The sequence below is a fragment of the Vanellus vanellus genome (genome assembly GCF_965231255.1).
Source record: "Vanellus vanellus genome assembly, chromosome: 1".
Taxonomy (NCBI): Eukaryota; Metazoa; Chordata; class Aves; order Charadriiformes; family Charadriidae; genus Vanellus; species Vanellus vanellus.
Genome location: NC_138905.1, coordinates 62552829 through 62577578, shown reverse-complemented (window position 1 = coordinate 62577578; position 24750 = coordinate 62552829). Strand labels below are relative to the sequence as shown.

Below are 24750 nucleotides of genomic sequence, written 5' to 3'. Positions count from 1 at the left end.
ACACAATTATCAGAGCTCTTCAATGAAGTACAGCATTTCATGTATTTCTATGCACAAAGCATGAAGCAAAAGAAGGATCTGAAGACATTCAGAAGAGAAATGTTCCTTTCTAGAACTCACCTGCAGCTCCCCAAAAGAAGACAGCAGCCCAGCACCATATGCCTTGAGTGAATCGCCTTCCTTACATAGTCCAAACTCCACCGTAAACCAATAAACCTAATAAGAAAATTAGATAGAAATGCGTGATTCTTTGATCAAAAAAAGGAGGTGAACATCATTGATTTGAATACATTTGGAGTTCACATTTCTATTTAAATTTTTGCCATGTGTCAAATATCAACCCTATAAATACAATAAATGTCCCCACAAACTGAAATTCTTCTCCTAGAGGGGGCACGGTGCTAGACCCAGCGTGGCTGTGAATCGGTTCAGTGCCCTGACAAACACAGTTGTGCTTTACTGTGCTTACATTTGTCAGCAGAGCAGACACAATGAAACTATGGCAATTAAATTTCATTTTGGCTGGACAACCCAGTCAAAGTTTGAACCTTATTTGATAGAAATTTGTTTCCTGTTTCACATAGAGGGCATGTAGCTGCAGCAGCAAGAGAGGGAATGGGCTGTTAGTGCAATATTGAAGGAAGATGGTGTGTGGCCCAGCTTGACGTCTTGGTCTGTCATTTAGAAGGATACCTGCTCTGGCTCAGAAGAACTACCTCATCTATCAGAAACAGCAAAGATAGTGCATTGCTTTGCCCAGGTAAGTTGGCACTGGGGATGCTAATCTCACAGGCATATCTTTGGTTTTGTTTGAAGTTTGCAATTCTAGGTGTCCGTAGTCTCAGAGTAGAATTCAGATGAGGCACGCTGACTGCAGAGGACATTACCTGCCTAGAAGGGTGGAAGAGAAAGGACACTTACAGGTAGAACAGCTACTGAAGCTGCTTCCTGAAATTTCCTGTGGTGATGTAGTAACATGTAATCTCTTCTTGCCCAATATGTTTGTGCTGGAGGAAATCTTGTCTGGGCTTCTGTGTTTAATCACAACTGTCACTTTGAATAAAGGGTGCCAAAGTTATTTTCCTTTAATGCAACTGTTTCAGGGTGGGGTTTTCCAATCATGGACTTCACTCTGTTCCCATTCAACTCTATGGGAGTTCTATCAGTGACTTCAGTGGCAGCAGAATTAAGACAACACAGGGTGCTTTGGAAAATTGAGCCCTCATTTATTAAATTACCGTAGCAAGTTTCTCGATGAAATCATCTGGAGCTCCCAGAGATGCCAGTCCAATTTCCTGTAACAATAAACCATTATTCTTCAAGCTGTTTATTGCAAACATTCTTCCTGTCTTGTCTTATGTAATTTCTCACATTTTAAATGTTACCATCGCTTACTACCACACACAAATGTTTACAGGACATGTTCCTATCGTGCAACATCAATTTTAAACCAGAAATCTCTCCAGAAATGAACAAAGGGTCCTGTCCAAATGTCATTTACAAGGCATGATCCTTTGTGCCTGGTACAAAGCCCACTGAGGTCAAATAAAATTTTCCTCTTGCTTTGACAGGCTTTTGATTAAGTCTACAATGCACACCCGTGAGAATGATATGGTCAAAATGAGGTAAATCAGTCACATCTCCACACCTTAAATATTTCTCTTTGTTTTGATGGGCCCTGATTGCAGGAGTTTTCCTGCAGCCTCGAATGAGTTATTTTTTCTGAATGGCAAGGCACAATTTGAAAGAGCTTATTCATACCTTAGGAGTTAATGGAGACTGTCCTTGTAGGCATGCAATAGCTGGATTCAGAAGACAGCCACACAAGACAGTATATGACCAGGAACCTTGCTTGGTTTGCTCCAGTGAGGACTGTGCAGTGCAAAATCAGAGCCCCACACATGCCCACACCAAAAGCATGGGAGCAGCCATAACCATGTCAAATCCTAATAAGCTGAGGTGCAGTAGGGCTTATCTTGAAAGAAACCCCACTTCTGGGAAAGGGTAAAGCCTGAGGACAATACTGAATGCTTACTAACTATATCAAGTTGACTTTTGTCTTGTGAGTAACGTTACATCAAGTCCATTTTCCCTCCCTCCCTCCCTCCCTCCCTTCCTTCCTTCCTTCCTTCCTTCCTTCCTTCCTTCCTTCCTTCCTTCCTCCCTTCCTCCCTTCCTTCCTTCCTTCCTTCCTTCCTTCCTTCCTTCCTTCCTTCCTTCCTCCCTTCCTCCCTTCCTCCCTTCCTTCCTCCCTCCCTTCCTTCCTCCCTCCCTCCCCTCCTTCCTTCCTTCCTTCCTTCCTTCCTTCCTTTCTTCCTTCCTTCCTTCCTTCTTTCCTTCCTTCCTTCCTTCCTCCCCTACTTCCACCTTTCTGTCCTCCATCCTTCTTTCCATCCTTCTTTGTCTCCTTTTCTTTCTCTTCTTGTCTTTCCTTTTTTCCTTTTTCCCTTTTTCCTTCTTTTTCTTTCTTTCTCTTTCCTTCTCTTTCTTTCTCTTTCTTTCTCTTTCTTTCTTTCTTTCCTTCCTTCCTTCCTTATTTCCTTATTTCTTTCTTTCCCTCTTTCTCTCTCTCTCTCTTTCTGTCTGTCTGTCCTTCTCTCTTTCTGTCTTTTCACATTTTCTGATAAGATGCAGCCAAAAGTTTACTCCTTCACCAAGGTTTGGCTTCTTTTCCAGAGACATTAACACTACCAGAGAAAGCTCCTCTCCAGCCTTCTCCCATGCTTGCAGCTGGGACAGTTCCCCACTTTACTCAGCCTCCTCTGTGGCTTCAATAGAAAACAAACAAAAAAAGTATCTTCACTTTCCCTAACATTTGCACTGCAGGGTGGGGCAATAATTCATGTGACTCATGAGCCATTTAAGTTTGCTCAGAAGGATCAACATCTACAACAAGTTTTTTAGATGATGGCTTCACAAAGGGTTTGCCTGTAAAAAAAACAACTCACACAAGACCGGCATTTGGAGTTGGGGTGTATGAGTTCACCTAAGTGATTTCTGTCAAGATTTCAAGCAATAAATAAAACACCCCACCCCTCATAGCTCTTAATTCATCCTCTGAGTTACCTAGTCTCTGGTGTGTTCAATTATAAAACCAGTAAAACCACTGAGCAACTTACCTGGGAAAACTGAGCAAAACTGGGATCAGCAAAAAGAGGCACGTGTCCTAGCAGCTCATGGCAAATATCACTGCAGGAAAACATGACATCTGAATACCTTTAGTTTAGAAAAAGACCAGCAATGCTGGATGAATGCCCTAGAGTCTGCACATAGGCAGGAGTGCAGTGCATTTGCTCCTGCTAGCAAACGATGCTCAGGACTCATGGGAAAACGTTTTGCTCTAAAATTATTCTTGTGATGCAAACACTTGCACACTCCAGGATTTTTGGTGTTTTTATCATCACACATCCATAAGAGGAAGTATGATACATTATTTGCTTTTCCTTACGGAAGAAAAACACTCATTCAACTGCCCACCCAGCTCAGGAAGGCCCAGAAAGAAATCACCCCACCAAAGAGGATATGGACAAGAAACCTCTTTAGGTGAAGGTCAGGCTACTAAGACAATTCACCATGGTGTCAACATGTACCTCAAGAGCTCAGCTCTAGTCCCTGTTCAGGCCCACAGCCTCCCACTGAGAGATGGAAGCTCATCCTTCCTCAGGCAGGGCTATTTTCATCACAAGTTGAAGTTGGCAGCTGGACAGGCATGTTTGGGGAAGAACTCACCTAGGGACTGCTAGATTTTTCAAAGATAGAGAAGTGATTTGGTGAGACAGAAAGAGGGGAGGGATAAGGGCAACTAAGATGATTAAGGGGCTGGAGCATCTGCCTTATGAGGAAAGGCTGAGAGAGCTGGGACTCTAGCCTGGAGAAGAGAAGGCTGAGGGGAGACCTTATTATGGCATACAAGTATCTAAAGGGTGGGTTGAAGGAGGATGGAGCCAGGCTCTTTTCAATGGTTCCAAGTGACAGGATGAGGGCCAATGGGCACAAGTTAGAACACAGGAAGTTCCGTTCAAATACACGGAAAAACTTCTTTATGGTGAGGGTGACAGAGCACTGGAACAGGCTGCCCAGGGGGGTTGTGGAGTCCCCTTCCCTGGAGATTTTCAAGACCCGCCTGGATGCAGTCCTGAGTAATGTGCTCTAGGCAATCCTGCTTTAGCAGGGGAGTTGGACTAGATGATCTCTAGAGGTCCCTTCCAACTCTGAAAATTCTGTGATTCTGTGATAAGGTGCTCCCAGGAAGGCCAGATCTGGAAGACATTTCAGCCTGGCTTTGTGCAGGATGAGAAGGAGGTGAGCAGAAGCAGGGGGGAAAAATCAGAACAATGAGGGATAGAAAAATGGAGGGGAAAAGGAGGCTGTGGGAAGAAGCAGGAACCAAAGAAATGGTAAGGGAAGGGAGGAAGAATCGCAAAAATGTGAAGCAGAGGAAGAAAAATTTTGAAAATGGCAAGTGGAAAAGGACAATGGACAGGGACAAAAACATCACGGCATAAAAATGAAAAAGAGAAGGGATCTGGGCTTCCTCTATCTTGCTGCCAGAAGCTTGCTTGCAACGTGTTGAGTCATTCCTGCACTAGATTTCACACCCCTGTTTGGGTGCTAATAGCTAAGCTAAATGCCTTTGTACACTACTCTATCGCGTCCCAGCCACCACACAAGCATGCCTTCAGTAGCAAAACTGTCTGATCGGTCCCACAAGAATTCGCAGACGAGGATGCAGCTTGTTAAAAAGACTAGAAATCTTCTGAAAATGTTTTCAGAAGAGAGCAGTCGCTTGGCCGCTCTCCACTAGCTGTGTTCCCAGGAGTGCTTCAGAGTCCCACACGGTTATTATCAGTTGGGCTGACCCTGCTGTTAATCTGCTGCAACTTTACACACTCTCTGTGCCAAAGTACTTACGGCTCTGGTGTGTACATGGGTTTGGATGCATGGCGAATATACTGCGTGGAGTGAAATACTCGGAACGCCAGCCCGGCCAAGAAATCCCGAGAGGAGAGCAAGCCTGCAACAGGACGCAGGCGAAATCCAGTGCAGGCTGAAAGGATAAAAAAAAGGCATCTTAAAAACAGCTGGTGTGTTTGATTTATCCTTATCCAGACTCCTCACAGTGAAAAAAAGTTTGTTAATTGTCTTCTTTGCTCTCCTTATGTTAAATAGAGTTTAATTGTGAAAGAGCAGGTAATTTTCCACCCATGCGTACCACCATCACAGTATTTGAGCATGTGTACCATTGTACCCCCGGAAGTTTTAGAGAAAGACCTGAGACACAGGCTGAGTGTTGTGCCCAAGCACCACAGGGAGCCTGTGATAAAGCAGGGACTGCTTTTCTGCTTCTGGAAGCACTACCACTGACAGATGAGGCCTTTCATTCAATCTGGTTCTTTTATATGCTTCAAACTTACTCTGCAAGAACGTTGAAATATCTTCAAGCTGGGGAATGTTGTCCTCCCGGTAGCCACAGTACTTCTCCAGCAGTGGGAACACGTGGTTGTGTTCATAACAAGCATGAGTTGGATAGAGACTCTTCAGCTCCCTGAAGACGGTGCCCCACGTTTTCTTTTCTTCTTCTGTGTAGGTAACTCGAGGAATAGGTTGGCCACTGGAAGGAAAATGAATACCCTCCATAGCAGCGACAGCGAAAATGTCCTATGCCACCAGCATCATACTCAGGAGCTTAACACGGGCTGGCCAGGAGCTGCTGGTGCAGGAGGGGAGATGCTTTTGGTCTGACATGCAGGTGCAAAAGGAGCCTCACTTGCCCCTAGGCACAGGCTGAGAAACCCTCTACTGACCTCAGCTGAGATACTGGCCTTTAGAAACCTCCTTGCGTTATTGTGGTAAAAATAAATTAGTGATTATTTGTCTTATCAAGATGTTCTTCTAAAAATATTTGCTGGCTGTTAGTTTCAATTTATTTGCATTTCTAGATACGGAGCAGCTGTTGTATTTCTTGCTCTAATACACATTACATTAATTGTTTTGGTTACAACAGGGAAACCATCAGAAAACTCTTTCTTGGAGGGGCAGAGAAATTCTGATCTGTGCTTTATGCTGTAATAGATGCAGACTCCAGCCAGTTTGACTTTTTATAATTGTAATGAGTAATTTTGAGTCAAATCCCACCCTCAGGCCTCCGTGTGCTTAGCTCATGTTGAAGCTAGCAGGAATAAGACAATTACAAGCAATGTAGTTCGGCCTCCTGTGAATAGTCAATTCCTTAGCAATAATGATAGGGCCATAGGTGAATCCAGCAGCTTTGAAAAATCAAAGGGGTTTAAGTAACTTAATAGGGTTAACATCACTGCTGGAATAATGCTGGAGCTTTCCAAGCCCCAGAGACCCATTGTTAAACTCTTGATGACACCCCACCATCTCCCACTCCCTCATTTTTTCCTTGAGCCTCAGGGCAGCTCCTCTGGGGAATTGTCATTTTCTGTCTCTCTGTATCAGCCCTCCTTGATCTGCGGAGCTTTAAACACCATGTTGAATTATGAGGACTGCTGGGGGATTGTTGTTCCTATGGTACTCCTAAGTAATCCTCAACCACCTTCCAGGATTACAGGGGAAAGCTATGCCTTAAAAACCTTTCAAATTTCAATTAAAAAATGTCAAGGATCAACAGGGCCAGAAACAAAGGAAGGCAGAAGGAAGAGGCAAGCTAAAAGCGAAGGAAAGAGAAGTCCGGGAAATGAAGCATTCAACAAAAACAATCAGGAAATGTATCAGGAGAGAAGGCAAAAGAGCAAAGGCAGAGAGGCAAACAGCAGAAGGAAAGAGGACAAAATAGGTGCAAAAGAAGGGACACAGAAGAGGATAAAATTGATGGCAGGAAGAAGAGTACAAGACAAGAAAGCAGTAACCCACCTCACCTTTGTAGCTGAGCAGCACCTTCAGAAGCTAAAAACATTTGCCTTTTCAGATACTTCCCATGAAGTCTGATAACTTTGGTTGTCCCTCTTCTGCCTGGTTCTTTGCATCTCTGAAGACACCCCTTTGACCTTTCCCCACTGCAGACCTGGAAAGTCATGTCCGTCAGGTGTAGCACCCAGGGCAAAGACATCACAGATCCATCTGGGCCTTCCAGAATCAACACCCGAAGTCACAAAAAAACACGTGCCTTCTTTCCACGAGCCCCAGAAGCCCAGACATGGGCTTTCACTCCCTGCTTGCTGCTCTGTTACTGAAAGACCTAATCAGAAAGTCCAAGAACTTCACCTAAAAGGTGCTTTGGGGACATAGGTCCAGGTCTATATAGGCTTTGTTTCCGGTGTGTCTGAGGATCTGGATAACAGACTAAATATGAATTATTTACATCTTGGAATATAATGGTTTAATCTTCCTAAGATGGTTTCGGTCTGGATCTGGGGGGAAGGGAGTAGCTAACACTTTTTGTTTTATTTCTATGTAGGATTTAGTGAAAGCCTGCAAACTAGAGACCAGAATTTGCTATCTATTATGCAGGAAAGGTAAATCTTCTGTGGAATACCTATAAATGGGCATTAGATCCATCCACATCTGGCCACAAAGTCTTAACCAAATTTTCTAGCTATAAACCGGGGTCCTGACTTTTTTCGCTTTCCACCAATCAGTCCAATTTTCTCTCTCATTTGTGATTAGATCATTAGTTCTTTGGCTCAGAGACTATCTTTTCATCGCAGTCCTGTGCAAAGTGGAGCCCTAAATGTACAACATATGTTACTTTAATGTTTGCAATTACAATTTTTACCAGTCTCAGCAAGAATCAGGCCCAGCAGTACTGATGGAACTGTGTGAGTGGCTCTGGGAAGAGAATTTTATCTCCTCCAGATTTGATCACTGAAAGCAATCAAGCAAGCCTGTTCTAAGTGAATTTATCATCTCTATTCAATTTATTTTTCTTGGGAAATGAGAGCCCAAATTGCTGATTGCAGCTGGGTCAGACATGATAAAAGTAGAGTATCAGGCACTGGATTAGCATCAGAACCATAAGTTATTCATTATTTTAATAGTGTATGCAGCTCCTGCTTTAATGTAAATGATAGGCACTCCTCCTCCAGCCCTGGCTTAATGGGGAGAATACCAGAAGCAGCTTTATTCAATGCTCAGGTCTTTGTAGTAGAAACGGAGTCTGCTGCTCAATTAGACAACAAAGCCGGGGAAGAGGGGTGTTGTGGGGAAAGAAGGGAGGCGATGTTCTCTTCTGAACGTGTGCCTGGAACAATTTACTTTTGTTTTACTGCGATTTGGGGATAAATGCATGAAGAGGAAGACGTAAACACACGGCAGAGAAAAGCCAACAGCAGGAGGACGCTTGTGGAAAAATAGGGATAGCCAGCAGGGTGAGAGCCCTAGGAGAGGGCAGGAGATGTGGGCTTGCTCTCTGCCCATGCACTGAGCACTCACTGTCTGTAGTTGTAGGCGATGTCCGCAAACTCCTTCCTCCGGGCCCGGTACACGGGATCTTTGAACCCCTAAAGAGAAACAGTGATGGTCAGTCCCTGTGTAAGTGCAGGTGGTAAAGAGACGTCCTCTCACTGAGCACCCTCGGGCATGGCTGGTGCAATCCAAGAAGTGCAGAATGGTGAGCGGGGAAGCTGCCTCCATCCTGCCCAGCTCCACTCACACAGGGCACTGCTCCTTCCTGGTCTGAGGGGCCACCAGAGCAGCCATTCAGCCACAGCCTCCCAGCACTTCTTGCCCCTCAAGTCCTTTCATTTTCTCATTTCCACTTGCTACAAAAAAGAGAAACATGCTCCTTTACAGCGCTAACAAGGTGTTCCTGCAAGAGCAATACACTGAAGTAACGGCATTTAGATAACCATGTCCTTCTGGTTTCTCATGAACTGTCTTGCAGTTCCTGGCACAGCTGGGCTGATCTAGAGGAGCAGAGTTAAACTACATTAGAAACACACTCATCAATTCAGTCAGACTTTTTAGGTGGATTTTCAGCATGAACCATGCTTAAAGGTGCTCATTTTCAAACTGTGAGAAGAACAGTAGGCAATTGGCGGACCAAAAAGCCCTATTTGCTCTACAAATTCAACCACTTGAAAAGATTTAGTTACTACAGAGAATGTCTAATAGACCTTGTGGTTGGGAGCTTGACCTTTGCAGCTAATTACCAGTAAAACCTGGGGTAAGAAACATAATCTCTAAATCTTCATCTAGGATAACCACTCTCCTATCCCAGTGTGCCTGCTATTTAGACTAAAAGTTCCTCAGGGTTAGGAGTGTCTTCACCACCTAAAGTGGAGAAACGTCCTTCCAAGCTAGGACACACTTCTGCAGGGCAACTCACTGGGCACCGTGGCAGCTTATGAATGCATGTCTTAGTGGTGTACGGCACAACCGGTCTGAGGGGCCACAAAACACAACCAAGTACAGGAGGCAGCTGACATAGGGTGGAGATCTGAGACCGTGAGTCAAAAAGAGGCAGCCAATGGCCTAAAAAATGCACTGTCCAAAATTAACCTGACATAGAGGTATTTGTGATTAAATCCTATATCACTTAACTACTAAAACCACAGGCTTCTTTAATTTCTCTCTTTCTGCACTCTATGTACTGTCACACCTATTTACCCCAGCAGCTGGGTTTCCTTTTTAAGGCATAAAGTGCTCACTAGCTAATTCTAGGAACTGGAGCAGAGATGCTTCATTCCTTTTAATATCTTTTTTTTGTTGTTTTTTTTTTTTCAAATACAATCTTGGTCTATTCCAGCATGACACACAAGGGGGCCATTGACTCAGTGTATCTCCTTTCATTCTGCTTTTCATATGACCACACTGAACATCATGAATCATTGTACATGATACATAACACATCTCGAATTAAGCAATAGGTAGTGAATGACTAATCACCCCATCTCAATTAAACTAATAGCAGCAATTTTTGTTGCGCTGCATGTAATTTATTTATAATCACCCTATCTCAATTAAACTAATAGCAGCAATTTCTGTTGCACTGCATGGAACTCAGTGTGTTTTGACAAATGAAAACAAGTTGTTGTTTGCTTGGAGAGGGAATAGAGGCAGAAAGTATTCTTGTATCTGGAAGAGCTGAAAAACCACTGAATAAATTTTATCAGCTAAGCCAACGAACAAAACTCTGACACTACCATTTAAACCACAAACTTTTTGAAGCAAGGACCTTTTCTTTTGTTGTGCCTCATCATACAAGTATCATGTCAGATTTAACAACCGCATAACAAGGCACTAAGCTCAATCGTGTGTATGTAATCAAGGATGAAAAAAAAAAAGCAGTCTTCCTATCTCTGGGCAATAATATGTTGCTTCTGAAGTTTTTGTTGCTAGTGATTCACAAAATTAGTTTGAAGTCACCACATGAGAGCCACCTGGGAAAACTAGAGGTGTCCTTGTGGTGGTCCTGTGCGCTGATGACCGCTATGACTTTTAAGGTCTCCTGGTATTTGCTCAAATTAAAGCAACCTTTGGTCTGATTTACTTCATAACCAGGGATTGGGATGATTCTAACCCTAGAAATGTGGTACCTTTCTTGTGAGACTTAGTCTACTAGATCTATCTTAAAGCAGAGCAAATATAAATGAGAGAAACGTCTGTCTCAATAACTAGAAGCATGTTAAAAAAATAAAGCTCTATTTCTTACAGGATGATCAGCGTCCAATTCTGCCCCATAGCTTAGGATCTGATTGGCAAACCTGTCCAGCTCCTGGATACTTCTTGGGAACCATGGCACTGCAAAACAGAAAAGAAATAGAGACTGGTATGCTTCTTCATTACCTGGTTTGGGGTCGTCTTCTGGTCTTTCCATCTTTTCATCATAAACATAAAGAAACATACACAAGGGGCTAAATTCTTTGGGCAGCAATGACCTTTCCCTTTAGTAGGAGGCAAGAGAAAACCCTGCAAGTTGTCTTGAATTTCTGGCTGGTTTGCACTGTTGGAAGAGTACAGAGCGGCAGGAACGTCTAGCCCTTGGCACAGAGCTGGCTTGTAATGTTTATGATTTTCTGTTTATTATTCTGGTCTCTTGGCTTACCAAAATGTAGGATTTTTTCCAGAGTATCCTTCCTTTCACAGTAGCTAGAATCAGCCATTTCAAAGGAACAGCAAGAAATCCCACAACAAGAAGGAGAAGGGATTACTTGACCCTCTGAAAATCTCTTTCTAAGACCTACTTGGTGGCCCCACTTAAGCTAGGTTGCTGAAATAAAATGATAAATGGCACGCTAATACCTCAGACTAGCATTGTATTACTGCAGTCATTATACAGTAATGCATTCATTTAATTAAAATTCTGGGCCTGCTTCTCTATTGCCTTGTAACTCACATACTATACACATTGGCTACGGCACAGCCAAGATGTGAAATGGGACCACACTGACTACACAGCATGTAATGCCCATGTGGCCCTCCCTTTACAGAAGGACATAAGGTGGAGAGGGCAAGGAAGAACCACAGGGCTTTTGAGATGCAATGTGTTCAGATAGGAGAAAGCAGAAGGCAAGTTTCCTTATGGCAATTGCACTATGAGGAGAGGCTCTTTGCAGTTTGTGAGGTACATGGAACAGTCATCCCAGGTCAGACCTCTTTCCTGGAGCCACGAGTGTATTCACCCAGTGGTGCAGGCAGTCCCCTGCCACATCTCCCCTCAACAGCAAGAGGCCTGGCACGCACATGCAGTGGCTGTAGGAGGCTGCAGCCCCCTCTTCCATGTCCTCCAGGAGGATCCAGATGCATACCAAGCCAGAGACCCCCTTGTCAGCCACCAACTGGGCCTGGCCACCCCATCCCTCTGCAACAGTGAGACAGGGAAACTCAATGGAGGGAGCACAGGGACCGCGGGCCCTTTCTCCTCCCTTGCCTCGTCATCACTTCGGGAAGCACATCAATAGGTACCACCACTAGGTACCACTGGCAGCTGGGCACATCTTGGGAGCTGCCAGTGCTTGTTGGTTTCATTTTGCTTGGATTTTACTTCTGCTGCACCATTCTTACATTTTTAGCCCTTTGACCCTAACTGCCTGCCTCTTTTCTTTTTCCCTTCCCTTCTGCCTGACTCAAGTATAACTAATTGCTCTCTGAGCTTATGTACACATCTGTCTCCAGGAAACTCTGCAGCACCGAGCTCTATCTATCTTTTCTTTACATTTGATAGGAAAAATGACCCCCTTTGTTTTAAACGTATTTCATTTGATGTTAATTAGTTCCTGCATACAAACACCATTTGTTGTTACTCATCTTCTCCAGGCTGCCTAGGATTTCATAACTCCCTGTCAGATCCTTTGTCTACCATCCTTCTTCCTGGCTGGGACTTTGCCTGTTTATTTCAGGCACAGGAACCACGGGCTATCTTTGAGCACTCTCATCACTTCTCTGCACCGCTTTCTGGTTTTTCTAAGGAAAGGGCACAAGACCTCCATTTAAGTATGTACCTTAATAGCTTGGGCCATGCAATCATATCCCATATGCTCCCCACACTGAGTCAACAACATGGACTTGAAGGCTAGTATCAGCCAAAGGTTTACTGGTCCAAGCCCAGGGGGTCTCCGTAGTCTCTCTAGCAATTAAATGTTTGCAGTTCATTTAGTGACTTTCTCCACAAATGGGTGTCGCTTGCCCAGTCAGTGCTTGGAAAACAGCTCATTCGCTTGTGTGGCGCTCTGCTCAATTGGGAGCCCTGTCACTCAGCTGTACCTCCCTGTCTGGTTTTGGGTTTTGTGCCAAGGGAACCTGATCCCCAGCCAGCAGCTGCTGCATGAGCTCTGGGCAGCTGCTGCATGAGCTCCCTGCGGTGCCTTGCTGATGGGGCTCATCCCAACCTGATGGACCACCTACGGGATAAGAGGATCACTCTGTCTCCACGACTATTCAACCTCGCTTGCTGCTGAGCGTAACAACACGGAGGGCGCTTGCGGCGCTGGGTTTCTGCGAGGCACCTGCGCCTCTGCGCAGGGCCGGAGCAACAAGGGCAGGTTCACAGGGCACACGTTGGGCGGCTGCAGCTCGGCCCCACGCAAGACCGCTCGCTCCCCCTGACCCACTGTCCCACCACCAGCCTGGGTCCATCCAAGGCTTCCGCTGGCAGCCCTCGGAGTTGTTTCAGGCGGGCCAGGGAGAGCAGGCAGCTGGTGGCTGCCAGCCGGGGGAGGTCGCCGGCTGCCCGGGCTCCCCGGACTGCAGAGACCCGGCCCGGCGGCTCCGCAGCGCTCCCGCCTCTCCCTCCCCTTCTCCCCACCAGCAGAAGTGGGGTTTGGTCCCCCCTCCTCCCCGCCTTTCCGAGCTGCTTTGCCCTAAAAAACAGACCTGAACAAGTCGCTAGATGGCAGCAGCGGTCCCAGGAAGATCTTCCCCAAATGGCTTTATTTGGTGGGTGTACTGCTAGCTCTAGTGTCTCCAGAAAGGCTCTCCCACCTCGTCGTTAGCAACCTTCCTGCACCTCCAACCCCTTGAGTTAAACTAGTCAGAGGGGGTGAGTAGAAAAAGGTGTGTGTGAGTCCTAGAAAGGAGTCGCTACTCACACCACGTGGAGGGTGAGGACACCCTGCCATCCTGCCCCTATATTCTATACGGGCAGCCGGGCAGCGGGCTTCTCTCCTAGCTCTGCCCCTGAGCTTTGTGCGATGGTGGGGGAATCGCTTCACTGTTTTGTGCTTCAGACTCCCCACTATCAGCTTGGGGTGAGGCACACTGATAAAATTTTTGGATCAGGCACTGGAAAAATGAAAAAAAAACAAAGATGTCTGGCAGCCCCACAACCAAGGGTTTGTCATTTTTAGAGTGAATAAGCACTACTCTCAGGGACGCGCATTGACCTGAAGGGTCCGGGCTGTGCAGACAGATTGGTGGGGGCTGAAATCTGCAGTGGATTTCAGCAGTGATGTCTGTGGGGTTTTGCTGCCCTGAATCAGAAAGGTCGAGGTGGGCAGGGTTTGAATACACGGTTTCAAATACACGGAAACACTTCTTTACGGTGAGGGTGACAGAGCACTGGCACAGGCTGCCCAGGGAGGTTGTGGAGTCCCCTTCTCTGGAGATTTTCAAGACCCGCCTGGATGCAGTCCTGAGTCATGTGCTCTAGGCAATCCTGCTTTAGCAGGGGAGTTGGACTAGATGATCTCTAGAGGTCCCTTCCAACTCTGATAATTCTGTGATTCTGTGATTCTGTGAATCACTGCAACTTCAAGGGGTAAAATGGATATATAATAGTGACTTACTTTCATTAAATACACTTTATTCTCTCAAGTACTTGGTGCAGAACTCATGATAAACTCTGGGACAGACTGACTCCCAGGCTGATGCTGTGTAAGCCCCGGGCATGGAGATGGGTGGCTTGTTCTTCCCCTACGCAGAAGCAGCACCTTTTCTTCTAGGCATGCAGCTCCTATAGGTATCTGACCTATTTTCAGTAGATGTCTGCCCTCCTCCCAGGTCCCCCCAGACACCAGCAGTGGCTAAGAGAGGGCAGCACTTAACTTGCAGAGCTGGATGAAAGGGACAGGCTGAGAAAGAGAAATCCTGAGGACGCTTAGTGCTATTCGCACCAGCATAGGTGACGTTAAGTCAGGTCATGGAAAGTCCTGAGCCTCGTGGAAGCAAGAATCGAAGGTCCCGAGCACAGGCCCGGGGCAGGCAGCGCACCAAGTCCATACAGCCCTGGCATCAGGGACCAGGGTGCAAAAGGGCTACTGGGTCTTCTGCCCAGCTGTGGTGTGCCAGGAGGCTGTCCTCAGCCCTCCCAGCAACTATTTAAAAGATCAAATCCAATTACCCCCTGGCTGAATCTATCCTATATTTTGTTTGCAGCATCCTCCTCCAGCCCGTTCGCCAGACTCGCTGTCTGTCTGCATGGCCATTAATGAATTGCCAGGGCAAGCTGTTGCAACACTGGGCCTCTGTGAAGGTCTGAAGAGCAAACGTGGGCTGATCAGTAATAAATATTGATTTGTCTGTAAGTGAAACAGCAGCATTTATGGGATCGTGCTGGACACCCAAGTGGTGACCAAATTACCATGGGGTCAAAAGCTTAGCAGAATGCTAATAAGCCATTTATATGAGAGGCAGCAAAGCAGGGGCAGCGAGGACTTCTGCAGAACTCCTCCATTCGGACCATTGTGAGGAGGGTCAAAGACAGGTCTATGCAATTTATAGCAGTTCGAGGCCCAGGTTTAGCCCTTTTTTAAACAGTCCCAAATGGTTTGACCAGCCTCAGGGTTTAGCAAACAAGGCCCCTACAGAACCTCAGCTCCCAGTCTGTCTCAGAAATGCAATAAATTGTCTGCATTTCCCTAATGCTGCAACAGAATAATATTTAATCCTTTTTATTCATAGGCTCCAAGAGGACTGCAGATACCCAGCTTGTTTCCAAAAAGAGCCATGAAGAGCTGCACTGTGTTTTCACAACAAATCTTTCCATCTCTACAAAGGGCTTTTGGCCCAGTGACTGCTAGCCCATCTCATCTGACTCTCTAAAACTACCTTTGGATTTAGAGCATTTGCTGGCCTGCTCTGAGCTAGAAATTACACTGTTGATCCAAATCTGGTACTTGTGACTATTTGAGTCTGTCAAAGGGAAACCAAAATTACATTTTGCATTTAATTGAGAAAAGACCCTAAAAGCAGTTAAAGTGACCAGACAAAAAAAAAAAAAAAAAAAAAAAAAGCCATTCATTTGTCCCTTGCCCAATACAGCACATACACACGTGTTTGACACTGAACTATACAGAAGGGGCAGCATACAGAAATTTCTTCTGTCTGCAAAGCAGTGCCCCTGAGAAAAGTGTGACAATATCCCCATGAACCATATGTCTGAGATTTTGCTCCCCGGAGGCATATTGCTCTCATTCCGTGTTTTAGGAATAAAATTTCATTCTAGCACATCTGTGGATTATGACCAGATTTGCCAGGAGGATACATTTGAAAGGCAAGCTTACCTAAAAGGCACCACAGGGCCTGATATTTGTTAATGCCATCACTGATAAAGGACAGCATCTTGCCACATCTTCCTACAGCTCGGGCTGCTCCCTTCTCCCTCTGTCCTTGTAGCTGCCTCAGCCCAGAACTTGCCACCCACAGTTCATCCCCTAAGCGGGGCTTGTTCGACCTTTCAAAATATGGCTCTTTGGGGATTTCAGTTTGACTGGACCCTTACTACTCATGAGAGAAGTTGAAATTGAAAAAAAAAAAAAAAAAGGAAAAGAAAAGAAAAGAAAAGAAAAAGGGAAAAAAGGGAAAGAGCAAAAAGAAATGTCAATCTTCCTCTCTTTCCTTGGCAATAAATTGCTCCCACTTTATACTATTTCTGAATTACTGAAACTAACAAACAAACACAAGTTATCTTCTCAGACAGAAAGGGATCAAGTCCCTTTCTGCAGCACTGACGGGATAATCTAGCTCAAAAAACCTTTGATCAACCCAGTAACATGCAGTGAAATCCTAATCCTACAGCTGACCACGGGAGTTTTGATTTCTCTGAGGTCAGAATTTCACTCACAAGCCTTTCTTGGCTGATATTTAGAGCTGTATCTCTATCTGTTTCTGGCCTATGCTTATACACAACTTTATTGTTTAATTAAGTCTATTATTAACTTCTTAATAATAGTTAAAAAAAACAAAAGTAACGGCAAGCCCTGCTAGGCCCTGTAACTTTCTTCTGGAAATAAAGCAGCCCCCCAAAGAGAAGCTCTTTGATTTGACGTGATCATAAATCACCTAATCAACCTTTTGTCCCTTCGTCTCGTGAATGAAGAGAACTGAATCCGAAGAGTATCTGCCTTCTTCTTTTTCATCTTCAAATGTAATGTCATGGGTAGGGCACAAAGGAAACGGTAAAAGGATTACCAGCACTGATCTCAAGAAGGTATTAATGTCCTTTCATGTTGTTCCTAGGAAGGAAGAGGAAGATCCAGACCTAAAGTATTTAAAGTCTGAAATCCTATTAAAATCACATCTGTTATCTGAAGAGGCATTTAAGTATGTCTTGGACTGGACGCTGGGCAGCCACCACTGTGCTGTGCAGCCACCACTGTACCAAGCAGCCTCAACTCCGGCAAATCTCTGAGAATTAGGAGCATGGACAATTCACAAAATCTTTCCTTATTTCCCTCTGAAGGCAAAATTACAATTGACCTCCCTGGCATTTCTTACAGGAATGGAGAGTTATTCCTGCCCCCGCAAAAGTAGGTGGCAGAGCCTCCCTAGTTTCAATAACAGGAGTGAGGGGGATCCACAAGCCCAAGGAGTGGAGAGGCAGATGAATGGTGTTGGACTCACATGTACCTGGGAGGGGGGGGGGACGGGGGGGGGGACACGGGACACGGGACACATGACACTGTCACCCTGTAGGACTTTTCCTTCCCTCCTCTCATCTCAGGCCAGAGGTGCAAGGGTCCCATAAGGATGGGGCTGCAGCAGCCAGCAGCCAGGGTCCACGGGACCAAAATTGGAAAGCAAATCCAGGTGTTCAAAGGCGCATGCCAACCCTGGCAAGCACAGGAGGGCAATCCTTCCCTCTGTCCCATGAGGATGCCACCACTCCATACCAGGTCTTGCACAGGACTGGGCTCTTGTCGCCTCTGCCACACCACAAGGTTTATGCCAGAGCAATCTGTGAGGTCCCAGAGATATTTGGCAAGGGGGAGGGCGCTGCAACAGCACTTCGCTGTCACTTTTTTTTTCGTTATGCTGCACTTTACCATCAGCTCCTACCTGAATAAGGAGAATCTGGAAAGCAGATGGGCTTTGTGTGAAGGATCCATTGAATAAACCACCAAATGAGCAATAACTGGTTTAATAAGTAGTTAATGAATTGCTCAACGGAGAAATAGAGTCCTTATAGCCCATAGTTACACCCAGGTTTTATCTAATCTACTGGAGACACTCCAGAGAAGAGCAACAAGACAGGCCATGAGCCTAGAAACCAGGCGTCCTGAGAAGGGAAGGCTGAGGTTGGGCAGGATACTGTCACCAGCGACTGGAAAGGCTAGTCTAAAGAGGAAGAGCATCTTCTGTTGCCAGTGTCCCAGGCAGGCAGGGGGAGAAGTCATCAGCTCTCATGCAGCAAGTGAGACTCGTCAGAGCAGGGCAGTCCCGCAGTGCGGAGTCGTGGAGCCCAGGAGACCTGCACTGCTCAGGGCGGATGGTGATTTAGCTGGTCCCGCCTTTTTCCGTGGCAAGATGGCAAAGTCTGACTGGGTTCATAGGGTCTGTGTATCACTTAGAAGTTAAAATACAGCTTGTTTTCACCTGAGCACTCTCTGGGAGAAGTGTTCAAGATAGGGCAGTACCCCAACTGGGATGCACGATGCACAGGCTTTGTAAATGTCTCCAGGACACCCTCTTAGTGACCTCCCTGGGGACTCCAGGGATCCTTAGGAAGGCAAAAGGCAGACTTCAATAGGTGACATTTTTCCACAACATGGAACTGTAGAGGCTTGACTCTGCTGGGTACTGAACAGACACAGATTATTATGGGGACAGGGTAGGAGAGAAAAGGAGGCAGATCAAGGCCTGGGTTTCTCAGGGGAATTGATCTACCATGTACAAGCCAAGTCTGTGTATGCAGCTGCAGATTTTGCTGGAAATGTTTGCCCTTTTAAGTTGTGATCAAGTTTATGTTGGGTTTTTGAATCAGGGCAGAGAGTAACTAAACAGATGTAGTGCATCCCACATGGCGATACTTGTTGTCTCTCTTAAGTTCTCATGTGGGCAGAGAACATAGGAAAAGGCTAAAAGTGTACAAGCCCTGCAGTGGCTTTCAGTGCTCAGTGGTCCAAAGGCTATGGGATGGTAGTCAAAGATTCAGGGGAGATGTCATTGGGCTTGACAAGCTAACCTGTCTGCATTAAATATGGTGGTATGGGTCCCACCTGCACCTCTGTTATTCCTTCACGTTACAGGTGTGTATCAAGAGCAAAAGTTGCCACCCTGCATGACTTGCCAAAAACTGTGTATATAAATGCTGCCTATTTTAAAATAAGGAAGAGACTGGGAGCAGAAGATAGATGTACATACAACTTCCTACACCATTGCTTAGGGATTTACAAGTTGAGACCTTAGCCTGTAACTCCAATCATCCTTTGATCCCTGTTAATTTCTGCAGGTAGCATAACAAGCTACCACAACAAGGCTTTAAGAGACTGTGAGTGCTGCCAACCAATCAGACATATGACAACATAACACCATAACACCCGTTCCCAGGAGACCTAGTCAGAAGCATGGAAAAAGATGGAGCATGGCAGTTTACACTGAAAGAAAATCTCCAAATGAAAAAGCTTACAAAGTAGGCAAAATAGGCAGAGGGAGGGAAATGCAGCCATACAGATCCAAGAGGAACTCCTTTGCTACAGGAAAAAGAAGTCATTTAATTATGCGACGTAAATACTCCTTGTCAATGTTACCTTTGTCAGTGTATCCTTACCCGTGTCCTTCTTCTTTGTTCGTGAAAGCTCGTGGACTGTTGCTCCGATATCATTTCTCAAGGACTTGATGATCTTGTCCAGTGCTGGGACATTCTTGCCTTCCAAGTTAATGAAAAATTCATACTCATCTTTGTTGAGACGGGAAGGTCGGGACTCAATGTGGGTCAGGTTTATACCTTTTTCCTATAAGAAAGAGAGATTTTGGTCCCACAGGGATAGGGGAAGAAACATGACGTAAAGACTAGCTAAAATTCATGTGTCAGCCAACAACCCATACTATACAATCCAAATAACACAAAAGTAGAAACTTGCCTCTGGTGGCCACTGAACTGAGGGCTTTCACAACAGGGAGAGAGACAAAAAGGAAGAATGAGAAGGATGAGGGATTCACCCTTGTGCAGAGTGCCAACATAATGACTATGCACTACATAAACCTCTGAAAAAGATGGAAGCAGCATACAAGTTGTAAACAGGATTTGCACTGTAAATGGTGACTCCGGTACTGCAAGTACATAATGGGAGCTTGTCTGTGTGGACAAGAACGTTTCCCCAGGATCAACAGGGGAAGTAAGTGTTCCACCTGTAGAGAACCCTCTCATGAGAAAGTAAATGCTGTATTTATGAGCATCTTGAAAGCAGGTTGGAAAACCAAGCAGCTGGGCACCCTGTGAGATAAGCTTCTGCCAAGCCACTGCACAGTCACCTGCAAAGCCACCTGCAGAGTTTTCAGGGCTGTGAGCAGGTGTTGGGCAGAGATCCAATGGGAAACATGGATCTGCACCAAAAAGGCAGCCCAGATTTGTGCAAATAAAAAGATGGGTGTTTTAAATCACAGAGTCACTAAATCACAGAATCGCACAGTTGCTGAGGTTGATGGGGCCTCTGGAGATCATCTAATCCAACAACCTGCTCAGGCAGGGTCCTGTTGAGTTTTGAGTATCTCCACAGAGGGAGACTCCACAAACTCTCTGAGCAACTGCTCCAGAGTCTGATCACTCTCGCAGCAAAGTCTTTTCTTTAGCACAGAAATTCAAATTCCATATCACCAAATATCTTCACTGACCAGCAGCAGTGCCTCCTAGCGCTGAAGGAAGCGATCACTGGGAACTATAGTCTTCATGACTATGACCAGTGGGTGCCTGACCTCAGACATGTCACCATGTCAATGTGTAAAGCAACAAGTAGATAAAAATTCTATTTTTCCAGTGACTTAAACAGAAGTCCAGGAAAATCTACCATGGTTTATCTGAATTCAAATGTTTTCCTGAGCACTGTAATATGAATATGTATATATTACTTTCTTTTTCTTTTTCTTTTTTTTGAGAAAAACCTTTTAAACAGATTTCAGTTGGTGCTGATGTTATCGCATGACCTTCCTGTCAGGCTCACACTGGAGCCACACCACGGCATGCTGAGGCCAGGTCTGGGCTTTGGTCCCCTGGGAGGAACAGGCAAACCCCCTGGAGGAAATTTGGGCTGAAGATCAACCACAGAAGAGTCAGAGGAGCTGGCACTCAGCAGCCCTGGAGAAGCTTTTGTTTTGCTGCTTTCAGGCTTAAGAAGATCCCAAACTACATGGGGTGAAGTGTTGGCCCCACTGGTGTCTGTGTCAAACCCCCTGCTGCACTGGGGTCGGGGTTTCATCCACGGAGAAACACTGCGAGGATCTACTTGTGACCTACAGGGAAGAAAGAAGGAAGCTTTTTTTTTGTGTACCTCCCTCTAGTTTGAGCTTCTCAAGCCCTTTAAGGTTTTCTTTGCTGCTCTCGGTGCTTGGACAGTGCAGGGGGGCATCTGGCCATCAGCGGCAAAGGCCTCATTCACTCCGCCACAAAAGGCAGTTTATTACTTGGTAGGAAACAGCATGCATGTCATTCCTCTGTTTCCTGAGTGTCGCACGCTACAGATGAACTTAAATTGTTTGGCTAGATACCAATACAATAAGTTGAAAAGGTCAAAAGCACATTCGCCAACTGCTGCTCTCCAGAGATGCCGTCCTCGCGGGGCCGTCGGGGGGTGGGGGGAGAGAATGGCCGCCACTGTCCTGAGCCTGGAGGACAATTTGTTTTAGGCCTCCAAAGCCCCATTTCACAAACAGACCGCGCATTGTACCCTCCGCTCGGTGAGGCGCGGGGAGGTGGGGACGGCCCCAGAGCTGGAAATTCAGATGAGTCGGGGCTGGAAAGCTTTTGCTGGTGAGTAGGCGCAAGGGGCTGCCGGCCATTTCGCTGCGGCCATGCCATGGAGAGCTGTGCGGCCACGTGGGGCTTTGCAGCCGGAGCCCGGGGCCGCTCGGCTGCTCTGTGTAGCCGCTCACAAAGGTGGGGAGTGGGTGTGAAACTTCCCCCTGTCGAAGGCTGGGCTCGGGCACGCTGCGGGGCTGCTTTGCTTCCACCTTGCACTGGTGTGTCAGCATGTTGCACTCTGTCTCTGTGCAGATTCACGGGGGAATGGGGTCCTGGGCCCTGACCGAGCTTTCTACATTTTGCAGAGGCTGTGGTACCATGGACCTCTCTTCGGTGGCTGTTGTCCCCTGCTTCCCTCCCCCAACCACAAGTGTTCATACCCACCTCAGCATCCCTCATCCCCTTGGAGACAGCAAAGCTGTGTGAGAGCTCACACAGGTACCACAACTATATCCTTTTTTTTTTTTTTTTTTTTGGCCAGGTGACTTTTCTGCTGTACCAGCTCTCCAACCTGGCTCAGCGAGCAGCTGCGCAAACAGCAGTGCCCACAAAATGGAGGGAGTGATGCAGGGGCTGGAAACGATGAGACAAGCTGCAGGGTGGGCACAAGGCATGCTTAAGGCAGCAGGAGCATCAATGCCTCCTAAAGTATTGCCACAACCTAAGAGAGTAGGAAAAAGGGGGGACGGGGGGGGGAAGCAGACAGGGAGGAAGGGGCTCAAGGAGAGAGTCACCTCCTTTCTTACACTTGAGATAAGCAGAACAGCTTCCCGCAGAGCATGAAGCTGGTTTGCTGTTTATTTGAGGGGTGCCTGCAGCTCAGCAATGTGCAGAGACAACCCGTTACCTTTTTGTGCCAAGGTCTGAGGACCTCACAGCAGAGAAGCGGAAGGGAGAACTCTTCTGGTGACTGTTTTCAAAGCAAGAATTCGGCAGCATAAATCCAACTCCCTGAACTGGGGCTCCTGGAGAAACAAGCTCTCATATGCTGTGCCTTGCTACTAAGCCCCTGATTTCAAAATATTTACAGTGGCTCTGTTATGAGACAATTTCATTCTAGTCCAACTACTCCATCTAGTGTTTAATCTTCATAGTTTCACATTGTTCAAAACTTTTTGTATCCTCAGTATTGCTAAATCTTGCGATTGCATCGGGTTTCTCACAGTAGTTGATGCTTTATTTAAAGCTCCAACTTCTGGAGACAGATGGTTACCTGAGAAAGCAGAATGGGGGGAGGTTTTTGTGTTTAGTTGCTTAGTTTGAGCAGTTTTCAATATCTCTGTGGGTTTTTTTAGTAGGACTTGAAATCTTGGCAACATATGCCCTCAAAGGACAGCTAATAAAAATTCTGTATTTATTTTATGGGACTTCCTGATTTCTGAGCTATTCTTTGTTGATGGAACCTAACTCCTAACCTAACTGGTTTTGAAGATCTGGGCTGCCACATGTTTTTGGCTGGATTCACACCTGAGCTATTAACATTGGTGTCTTCGGCCTCTCCTATTTCAGAGCTGGGAGGAATCAGATGAGCCCATGGCTTGAGATTATATGTGCCTTTGCTGAATTCACCCTATTGTCCATGGCAACTGCGAAGAACTTGCAGCAGGTTGGTGCTTCCATACTTCTCCTCAGGTTTACGACCAGCATAGAGGTTGAGTCTGTCCTAGACAGACTATCATGCAACCACATATCCGCTGGACTGCTTCTCTGTTGGTAGAGGAGGGGTAGCTGTTCACCTTCCATTCATTTCAAAGCAGGCCATTTCTAATATACTTTTTAGCAAGTATTAAAAATTCAGAACAGAATTTTCCTTGAGGACTGAGGGTATCATTAGGTGTAACATTTAATGGAGATCACAGGGGTACAGTATTGCCAGATCCCTTGAAGTTAGCAGATGTCACTCCAAATTTCTTGCTTTTCTTTCTTAAAACCTCCACTCCTGGGCGTGACACATCTCAGCTTGCATTATTTGAATATCTAAGTTAACTATATCTCTATCATTCCCCATTAGAGAAAGAAATCTCAAGACATGCTCTCAGAGCTCAAAAATCAAGTTAGAACTAAGTCCATTTTGTGTAAGTCATGACTTTTGAATGACAGGGGTTAGCAATGCAGACATCAATTTACAACAGAGGGAATGGTGGACGCAGGCGAGGATTGCCCATCTCCCTGCCTGCCTTACCCCACAGTGCTGGTTTTCAGACTTGGCTCCCTCTCAGAGGCTGTGAAGCAGCTCCAGCCCCTTCCCCAGCTTATTTCAGTGATGCCATCCCAACTGAGTGTCTCTGGCGCTGCAGCTGCCCCACATGGGTGGGATCAAACCAGCCTGGTGTTACACTACATCGGCAGTCTTGCAGAGGTCACTGCCAAGAGAATTTAGTCCCACCCTCAAAGAGTTTAATGGCCTGATCATTGGAAAAGAAAAGTTGTGTTTTCATAGCTACATGGGAATGTTATGGGCTACTACTTCCCATGGCGTTCATATGTCTTTCCGTTGATGCGTTGCTAAATGCTCCTGTATACGGTTGCTAAAACTAAATACAGCTGTGAAATCCATCTGGAGCTTGTTTTCATGACTGTTGTCATTAAGCAACTTTGGCTTCATCAGAAGACCTCACACTGTTACCAGATGAAGATCCATCAGCAGCACTATGGTGCTGCTAATCAACATTCAGAGAGAACTTGGGTGAAATCGCCCAAACCAAGGATTTACTTGCACTTTCCCGATACAAAAAAAAAAAGTGACAAGTTCTTTTAATCCTTGCCACAGGCTAGTTCAGGGCTTCCTGAAGGAGGACACTTTCGGAAGCACAAGTAGAAACTCAGTGCCTAATTTTCACAGGAGATCAGGGGAGTTGGGAGGTGACAGTGATGCCTTCAGCCATAGTTTCCCAAAGTGAAGGCAAAAGCAGCTGTCTGGTTCAGCTTTACTGTCCAAGGACCTGCTTCTTAGCTGAAGACAGTGATTCCCCATCTTCTCCTTCACATCTGCTAGGGTATTCCTCGCATGACAAGTTCACCGAAGCAAAGGGACCCAGAGCTGGCCCCTGCCAGCAAACAGTTCCAGAGGGCAGTTGGCCCTGGAGCAGCCCCTGGTGTCCATCACTCGGCACTTCTGCTCCAACCCTAAAGTTTGGTATGAGGCACTCAGCACAATCTAGCCACAAAACACATGG

At 46.0% G+C, this 24750-nt stretch overlaps 1 protein-coding gene across 1 annotated transcript in view; it reads right to left on the bottom strand.

Annotated features, from left to right (window-relative positions):
• PAH (phenylalanine hydroxylase) overlaps nt 1-24750 on the bottom strand; it is a gene marked incomplete at both ends in the record, with an annotated part of 40523 nt that overhangs the window by 5452 nt on the left and 10321 nt on the right. The window contains 8 exons of the mRNA XM_082497725.1: nt 121-216; nt 1239-1295; nt 3120-3189; nt 4912-5047; nt 5415-5611; nt 8395-8462; nt 10616-10704; nt 19388-19571. Coding sequence (XP_082353851.1) covers nt 121-216; nt 1239-1295; nt 3120-3189; nt 4912-5047; nt 5415-5611; nt 8395-8462; nt 10616-10704; nt 19388-19571 — 897 coding nt within the window. The remainder of the gene's footprint in view (nt 1-120; nt 217-1238; nt 1296-3119; nt 3190-4911; nt 5048-5414; nt 5612-8394; nt 8463-10615; nt 10705-19387; nt 19572-24750) is intronic.